Source organism: Mastomys coucha, unplaced genomic scaffold, assembly GCF_008632895.1.
Source record: "Mastomys coucha isolate ucsf_1 unplaced genomic scaffold, UCSF_Mcou_1 pScaffold5, whole genome shotgun sequence".
NCBI classification, from domain to species: Eukaryota; Metazoa; Chordata; class Mammalia; order Rodentia; family Muridae; genus Mastomys; species Mastomys coucha.
In genome coordinates this window covers 75,845,272-75,854,890 of record NW_022196911.1, presented here as the reverse complement: position 1 = coordinate 75,854,890, position 9,619 = coordinate 75,845,272, and the positions used below count along the sequence as shown (strand labels likewise).

General features: G+C 39.2%; 1 protein-coding gene across 2 annotated transcripts in view; it reads right to left on the bottom strand.

Annotated features, from left to right (window-relative positions):
• The window catches only part of Atad5 (ATPase family AAA domain containing 5), a 53,665-nt gene that overhangs the window by 31,042 nt on the left and 13,004 nt on the right, over window positions 1-9,619 (bottom strand). For both annotated transcript variants that reach the window (XM_031352318.1, XM_031352319.1), the window contains exons 6-10: window positions 9,332-9,413; window positions 3,826-4,010; window positions 1,388-1,542; window positions 708-867; window positions 133-321 (exon numbers count right to left, since the gene is read on the bottom strand). In XM_031352318.1, the coding sequence (XP_031208178.1) occupies window positions 133-321; window positions 708-867; window positions 1,388-1,542; window positions 3,826-4,010; window positions 9,332-9,413 (771 nt within the window). The remainder of the gene's footprint in view (window positions 1-132; window positions 322-707; window positions 868-1,387; window positions 1,543-3,825; window positions 4,011-9,331; window positions 9,414-9,619) is intronic.

Sequence of the window (9,619 nt, the reverse complement as noted above, 5' to 3'; positions counted from 1 at the left end):
TTTGTACTGCAGAAGGATCCGTGTGTGCCGCGTCTTTCCTGCCGGCGGGAGATAGCGCGGGACAACTACTGTCTACTGTTACAAGTTAATTTGATCAGTTCAGTTCTTCCCTGAGATAGTAAAAAAATATACCTTTGAAAGGATCTAGATTTATACAAGAAGAGCTGATTCTTTTGTCAAGGTCTTTTGACTTCCCCTTTATCTTTTCTGGACTCACGGAATATTCATTTTGTCTCTTTCTTTTTGACTTCTGATTTCCTGTTTCCACTTGTTTCCTTTTGGTTTCTTTTTGACTGACATCAGGCTGTAGTTGTGGACTTCCTGTTTTGGGATTAGAGAAATGGATGTGCTTACTTATCAACAAAAATAATCTTCAATACCCAATAATCTTCCTATCACTTTCAAATATTCTATAGTGGTACAACATAAACATGAAAAGTTAGACCTTAATACGTAGATTGCCTTCTACGTGCATAACTTCATTTAACCAGTTATTAATGAATGATTAGCATTTTAACAGACCTAGATCTGCCTGGGTTGGGATCCATGCAAACTGGCAGGACCAACCACTGCATTGCACTCCTACACAATCTCCCTTGCCAACTGGTGGCAAAGTTCTATCTGCTATCCATTGCTAAGAGTCAAAGGCTGGTTTTCATCTTTTCAAAACTCAAATGTAGACAGAAATGATAATGATTGTCACTAACCTTGTTTACCATGACCCTCACAAAGTACCTGGTGTTCAATTCGTTTTTTAAGAAGCAAGGGAAAATATTTTCCCAAAGAAAATTCTGGATTTGACCACTCTATTTCCTCCAGCAAAAGATTTCTTACTTCTTTAGTAAAATCCTTTCTTGTCCTCATCATCTGCAATGGAGAACAAAATGTAGAGTAGCCATCCATTGCCACGTTGGGTGGCTCACAACGACCCGTAACTTCAGTTCCAAAGCATCTCACACACTCTTCTGGCCTCTGTGGCCAGGTGCACATACACACACATATATGCATTCAGGAATATACATACATAAACATAAAATTAAAAAATATATAGCTTTCAATTCTCTCTCTCTCTCTCTCTCTCTCTCTCTTTCTTTCATTTTGATTTTTCAAGGATAGGGTTTATTTGTATAGCCCTGGGTATCCTGGAACCTACTCCGTAGACCAGACTGGCCTTAAACTCAGAGCTTAAACTCAGTAGCTTGCCTCTACTGGAATTAAAAGCATGTGCCACCACCCCCCATGCTGAGAATATGGATTTCAATTATGCTTGCTTTTAAAACTAGAGACCAGAAGGACGTCTAGCCTAAACAGTTGATAATCAGCACTTTCCCATAAAAGCAGGGGAAGTTTCACTTACGGAACCATGGATAGTTTATCTGGTACTTACCACAACAGCAGGATTACTTCTTAGATTTGGATTCAAGGTTGAAAATTCACCAAAAGCAACAACACATTCTGAGAGATCTGTTACTTTAGTATTTAATTTCTTAAGTTCAGTTAACAGAGGACAAGAAGGTGGCTTCAAATGCCATAACCAATATTCTAGAGAAAAACAGAGCACACTAAGTTATATACTGTATCTACTTACTAAATATCAAACTCACAAACAAACCTTAGTATGTAAGAGACCCTGAGTTAAATTCCCAGCACTAGCAAACCAACGAAAGCAGCTATATGGTTAAGACAAAAATACCAAACATCCAAGTTAATGCAGTAAACAAAATGCACAGCTCGCCCACATCATAGTTCATTCATAACACAACATTGGAGAAGTGAGAAAGGACTGAGACCACAAGGCTCGTCTAGGCTTCATAGTAAGAACCCCACCAAAAACAACTGATAAAAATTACCTCATCTTTTCTTTAACTTGTAAATATGAGCAGATACCTGCAAGCTCATATTTTTGAATCTTTTAAAATCAACTCTGATATGTAGGGGGAAAAAATCAGCATTTTGATTTAGAGTCTGTCGAAGATTTTGATTTGTTTGTTTTGTTGTTATGCTGTTTGCTTTTAGACAGAGCCTCACAATGGAGCCCGGGCTGGGACTAAACTTGCTACTTCCCTAAGACTGGCCAAGAACTACAGATTCTCAAACCTAGACTCCCAGCAAACCCAAATTGAATCATTACAATAATACTCCTATTACATCCCTCCCATCAGGGATGTAGAGGTAAAAGAAGAATCTGCTGTGCTTTCTTTGTTCTGTGTAGGAGCATCATCAGTAAACTTGAGCCCAGGGATTAGGGAAAAAAAGAATAAAATATACTTGTAATCATTAAAATCACCATCAGGATGCTATAAAACCAGAAATTCTACTCCATTTTCTTCTTTTTAAAATTTTTATTTTCTGCCAGGCAGCACTCAGGAAGCAGAAGCAGGTGGATTTCTTTGAGTTTAAAGCCAGACTAATATACATATCAAGTTCCAGGATAGCCAGGGCTATGCAGAGAAACCCAGTCTTGAAAAACTAAAACAACAACAAATTATTTATTTATTTTTAAAGCCTTTCCCCCCCTTCCTTCCTTCCTTCTTTACTTCCTTCCTTCCTTCTTTAAGACAGAGTCTCATAATGCCTGGAACTTGCTGTGTAGAGCACACTGGCATTTAATTCACAGAGATCCTCCTGTTGTTGTATAGTGTTGGTATTATATTTTCGTGTGCGCACTTGAGTGTATATATGTTTACCACATGTGTACTATACTTATCAAGGACAGAAGAAGGTTTTTACTTCCTGAATGCAAGAAACAGATCTCCTGGAGCTGAAGTTACAGGTGGTAATAAGCCTCCATGTGGGTGCTGAGACTGGAACCCAGGTCCTATGTAAGAGCAATAAGTGCTCCTAACCACCCAGCCATTTTTCCAACCCTTTCTTTTCTTTTCTTTTTTTCTTTTTTTATATGTATTTATGTGTATGAGTACACTGTAGCTGCACAGATAGCCATGAGCCATCATATGGTTGCTGGGAATTGAACTCAGGATCCCACTCGCTCCGGCTTAATTCACTGTAGCTATATTCAGATGCAGGAGAACAGGGCTTCAGATCTCATTACAGATGGTTGTGAGCCACCTTGTAGTTGCTGGGATCCGAACTCAGGACCTTCAGAAAAGCAGTCAATGCTCTTACCCGCTGAGCCATCTCGCCAACCCCCCCCCCCTTTTTTCTTTTCTTGTTTTTTGTTTTTTTGAGACAGGATTTCTCTGTGTAGCCTTGGCTGTCCTGGAACTCACTCTATAGACCAGGCTGGCCTCGAACTCAGAAATCCACCTGCCTCTGCCTCCCAAGCGCTGGGATTAAAGGCGTACCACCACTGCCCGGTCCCTTTTTTCTTTTTTAACCTGGAGTGTCACTATACAGCTCAGAAGGGCCTTAGTCTCCTGATCCTCTGTCAGACTCCAAGTGTTTGGAGAACAGATGCATGTCACTACCCTATGGTTTATCCTCACTTTTACCTTCTTTTGTGCAGAGGATCAAACCAATGGCTCCCATATGCAGGCAGGTATTCTATCAGCTAGGGACATCCCAAGGTCTTTTTTTAAAAAAACAATATATAGTATCAGATAAGTTCTATCAGGGTAAGCATAAATACTTACCAGGGAGGGCCCCTACCTATGTCACAACATTTGGGGGGCTAATGTAGAAGTACTGCTAAGTTTCAGGCCTAGAATACATAAGCAAGGTCTGATTGGGCCACAGAATAAGAGACCCCGGCTTAAAAATAAAATACATTTGAGGTTAGCCTGGTCTATGTAATGAGCTCCAGGCTATCTAAACTACATGGAGACCCTGTCTAAATGAACACACACACACATTAAACAAACTTACCATCATCCTTCTGTTGTACATGAACAACCCTCTGGAAACTGGTACTCACTGCATTGTATACATCTAATGCAGCAGCTTTCTTTGCAATCTGTCGTTTCAGTAAATCTGGCAAACCACTCATTAGAAAATCACGCTTTGCTTTAAACTGTACATCACAATCTTGAGTTTGTTCAGATGAATCTTGACTTTGAAGAAGATTATTTGAAAAGTAAAAGCAAAAGTTATAAGCAACTGAAGGAATAAATTAACAACCAAGTTCAATTCCCAGGAACCACAGCATGGAAGAGGTAATCAACTCCCACAAACTGTTTTTTAATCTCCATATACAGGCCATGACATATATGCACATGTAAATTAATTAATTAATTAATGTAATAAAAATAACTAAAATAGCCAGTTGTAGTGGTGCATGCCCTTAATCTCAGCATTCAGGAGGCAAAGGCAGGTACATCTCTGAATTTGAGGCCAGCCAAGTCTACTAAGTAAGTTCCAGGGCAGCAGACCTGCACAGTGATACCATATCTTAAAATAAATAAATAAAGTAAAATTAAATTAAAAAGAAATAAAAAACTATCTAGTGTCCGTGAAGTGGCTCAGCAGGTAAAGGTACTTGCTACCAAGACTAATGATCTGAGTTCAAATCTCTGTCCTATACACACCTATACCCACAAATAAGTAAGTAAATAAATGCAAAAGAATTAGAGAATGAACTATCTAGAAAATAAACATTTTAAAATGTTATCTTCAGGATAGTGAGATGGCTTAGTGGTAAAGGCACTTGCCACACAAGCCTGGTAAACCTGAGTTCCATTCCCAGATAGAAGAAAGGGCCAATTCACAATTTGCCAACATAGGCATACATGTGCACAGACAGACAGACATACACACACAATAAAAATGAAATCCAAAAAACTTTTCAAAATTAAGCACCAATAAATTAGCTGGTGAATTTCTTTTTTGCTTATCTACTCGTGATCATAAATTAAAGAAAGACAAATATGTATACATTAAACAAACAAACAAACAAAACTGTCTTAGCTGGGCAGTGGAGGCACATGCCTTTAATCCCAGCAGGCAGATCTCTGAGTTTGAGGCTAGGCTGGTCTACAGAGTAAGTTCTAGGGCTATCCCAAAAATCTCTTTCTGGAAAAATCACAACAACAATAATAACAGTAGTTATAATAATAAATAGAAACAAAAATGTCTTAAAAAAAAAAGAATCAAATTCCTAGCCAGGTAGTGGTGGCATGTGCCTTTAACTCCAGCACTTGGGAGGTAGAGTTCGAGGCCAGCCTGGTCTATGGAATTAGTTCCAAGACAGCCATGGCTACACAAAGAAACCCTGTCTCAAAAAACAAACAACAAATGAATCAAACTCAGACCTGGGTAGGCAATGGTGGTTCCAACCTTAAATCCCAGCAACTTGGGAGGCAGAGGCAGAGCGGTTGGTTCTAAGACAGCCAGGGCTACATGGAGAAACTCTGTCTCAAAAAAACAAAAAACAGGGGGATGGAGAGATGGCTCAGCCACATAGTGGCTCACAACCTTCTGTAACCGATGCCCTCCTCTTCTGGTGTGTCTGAAGATAGCCACAGTGTACTTGTCATAAATATATATATATATAAATACATAAACACACACACACACACACCCAAACAACCAAATATAGCTGAAGGTTAAGGGAAGTGGTACAAGGTATAAATGCATTTAGCATGTATCATCTTATACATATTGTACACCTACAAATAGCTTTGGATGTGTGTAGGCAAATGGTTCCTCAATTTGTCTACTGAAAACCAAGAATACTGACTACCCAGTGTGTGTGTGTGTGTGTGTGTGTGTGTGTGTGTGTGTGTGTATGAATGTGTCCAGGCTTATGTGTCTGTGTGTGTAGTAAGCAAAAGCAATCAGGTATAATAAAATATAAACATATAAAATTTATGTGGAATTCTAGAACAAAAAAAAAACTAACAAAAGATACAAAACTAATACAGTAGCAGAAATAGGAGTATTAATGGGCAGGAGAGGCAGCTCACTGGTTAAGAGAGTTTCTGCTCCAGCAGAGGACACAAGCACAGTTCCCAGCACCTATGTTAGGTGGCACCTAACATATCAGGCACCTATGTGCATGTTGTACATAGAGACAAGCAGGTACAAACAATTGAAAAATTAAAATATGCACGGTTGTCTGAATAAGAATGGCCCCCTAAAGGCTCCTATATCTGGATGCTTAGTTACCAGAGAGTGGAACTATTTGAAAGGATTAGGAGGTGTGGCCTTACTAAAGAAGTTTGTTACTGGGGGTGGGCGTTGAGGTTTCAAAAGCCCATGCCAAGCTCAAAGTCTCTCTCTGCCTACAGGTCATGATGTAGCTCTCTGCTACTGTTTCAGCACCTGGCAGCATGCCGCCAAGCTCCCTACCATGTTGATAATGAACTAAACATCTAAAATTGTGAGTAAGCCCCCAATTAAATGCTTTCTTGTATATGAGTTGCTCTGATCACAGTGTCTCTTTACAGCAATAGTATAGTGACAAAGACAATATATAAGCCTTTAAATAGGGGTAAGAATAGATATTCTAATAATCTGTCATGACAGTTGGTGGCATTAATAAGAGAAATATATATATATTAATATATATATATATATATATATATATATATATATATATATATATCTTTCTAAAGTAAAAAATGTACCCAGGTTTATCCCCAAACCCAATTAATCATGAAAAGAATTCATCAGCTATGGTGGCACAAGCCTGTGCTCAGGAGCTCAGGAGGCTGAAGATGAAAGAAGTTAGCAAGACCCTGTCTCAAACAAATAAGGGGCTGGGATGTGGTTGAATGTCAGAGTGCTTACTAAGTACAAGGCCCTCTATTCAATTTCCAGCACTAAGGAAAACACTCTCTCTCTCTCTCTCTCTCTCTCTCTCTCTCTCTCTCTCTCTCTCTCTCTCTCTCTCTCTCTCTCTCTTTCTCTCCCCCCACAGAGATTTATTTATCTCCTAAAATCTTTCATGTATCACTCCCAACACCCTAGCTCTCATCTCCACTCTCTCACACCTTGACTCCTACATCTATTTTAACTTTTTTCACATCTACTTTAACTTCTTTCTCATCACATTCTTTTTAAACAAATAAACAAAAAACAGTGTCATATGTATCCCAGTTGGCTTCAAATTCCCCACAGAGCTGAAGATGATGGCTCTGAACCTCTGGTCCTCCTGCCTCAATCAACACAGTAGTAGAAATTAAACTTGGAGCTTTGTTAGAGAAGATGCCCTAACAACCTGTATCCTACTCTTTATGCAGTCATAACATTCATCTAGTATCTGGGTGTGGTGGCACATGCCTTTAATCACAGCACTCTAGAGGCAGAGGCAGAACTCTGGGAGTTTAAGGCCAGCCTGATCTACAAAGAGTCCAGGACAGCCAGGGTTCAGTTACATAGAGAAACCCTTTCTCAAAAAACAAAACACACACACACACACACACACACACACACACACACACACACACACACACAAATAAATAAATTCACCTAGTAAGCACATTAAACTTTGGCAGTCTAGATCTGTTTACATGCATACTCATGCCCAGCATCAATGGCGTTCCATTGGCTGGTGCCCATCTCTCCAGTTATTTTCACATCCCTCTCCAGCTCTGGTACTAAAGTCATACTAGTGTTCTTTCTGTCATTGGTGCTTTAGCACATTCCCTCAGGTACTCTGCACAGATCTTCCCTCTGGCTAGAAGACCCCCCCAGCTGCCATCCCCCCATGAGCTGCTGCTGTTCCTTCAGAGTTCAGGTATCATTTTGTCAGTGAACTGACAAGAAAAAATCTCTTTAAACTAATAAAATTTTGTGCTCTTCCTTAATACAATGTCAATTTTTCATTTATTTTTTTCTGTCAAGACAGGGTTTCTCTGTGTAGCCCTGGCTGTCCTTGAACTCAGAAATCTGCCTGCCTCTGCCTCCCAAGTGCTGGGATTATAAGCGTGTGCCACCACTGCCTGGCTAGATAATTCTTTTTACTTTTTATTTTTTCCTTTTCCCTCAATCTTTTATTATTTTTAAAAATAGTTCTTTTGTAATGTGGTACTCAAAATGAAAACTGAATTCTGGCGCTCCATCTTTTAGAACATCTGGTAATCTGAATTCTAGTGTTCAATATTTATTATTGGTTGCTTGTGTTGTGCTGATTTTTAGTGATCAGACCTCAGCTCCCTTAATATTGCCCTTTTTCCTTTAAGAGATTTCATGTGTGCACAGAGAGGCTACCCTTATCAGGACTGTTCATTTTCAGGTTTGTGATGATAAAAAGATCGACCAATGGGAGCTTTCCTATGACCTTTCAATTGGCCCCAAAGTTCCAGCATGTGGGTGATTCTCTCCTGGACTGTGATTGTCAGTGGGAGATGGAAAATTTTCAGAGAACTGAACTGTGGAAAATGATCTTTCCTCAGATTGAAGCTACTTTTAAAATCTGAGGATCTGGATCAAAAGAAGAACATCATGTTTGTAGTCAAGATGACAGATACAGTGAGAATAACAGCTAACTACAAAGGTGGCTTCACTGGAGAGAAAGAAAATGTTTTGAGCAAGACAGTATTGTCAGAAGATCCCAGGAAAATTCGAATTTTCTTTTTCTTTTTTTTAAAGATGTATTTATTATTATATCTAAGTACACTGCAGCTGTCTTCAGATGCACCAGAAGAGGGCATCAGATATCATTACCAAGGTTTTGAGCCACCATGTGGTTGCTGGAATTTGAACTTAGGACCTTCGGAAGAGCAGTCGGTCCTTTTACCAGCTGAGCCATCTCACCAGCCCCGAAAATTCTAATTTTCATCATCAGTTAATAATAAAGTTACTCATACAGAAGTGTCCCCAACAGACACTGCTCCTCTTGATGCTGTTTGTACTTTTTGGCCTGGGACATGGGTTTTCAAGAGACATAGTCTGTACCAGCTTCATTAAAATAAACAATATTTGTAAAATCCGTAAAAAAGGTCTAGAGAGACAGCTCAGCAGTTAAGAGCTCTGACTGCTCTTCCAGAGGTCCTGAACCACATGGTGGCTCACAACCATCTGTAATGGGATCCAATGCCCTCTCTGGTGTGTCTGAGGACAGTAACAGTGTACTCACATTAAAAAATCTTTAAAAACAAACAAACAAACAAACAAAAAATATCCCCAGAGGGCTGGGGAGATGACTCAAGTGAGTAAAGCCCCTGCCCCTGAGGTGTGGAGACAGGAGTGGGGATGCCATTGCCCACCCACATTACCTACAACCCTGCCATCTGCCTCTGGCCTCCATTTACATATGCATGAGCACCTGCACACAAGTATACAACACAGACAGGTAAGCAGAGACAACACAAAGAGGCATATATATACATACACACCACACACATATGCAAAAAAAGGACTTCAAATGGCCATTGACATCTAATTAAACAAATAAATACAATTTGTATTTAAATATTTGTATTGGACTGACCTGCTTTCATCCAAATCAAAGACAGGAATGGCTGTTCTTTTGGTCTTTTTGGCAAGAAATAAAGGAGCAATTTTCATTTTTCCTTAGAAAAATCAATACTTGGATTAGTATTAAAAGTTTACCATCTCCACTTACCTTCAGTTGTTTTCAAAGTTGTCTTTTAAAATTTTTAGAAATTTAACTTAATTATAAAAATGCTATATAGTAACATTTCATCAACATTGTAATATCCAAATCCCCTGGGAAACTTTGTTTCTTTTTTCTTTTTCTTTTTTTTTTTTTTTTTTT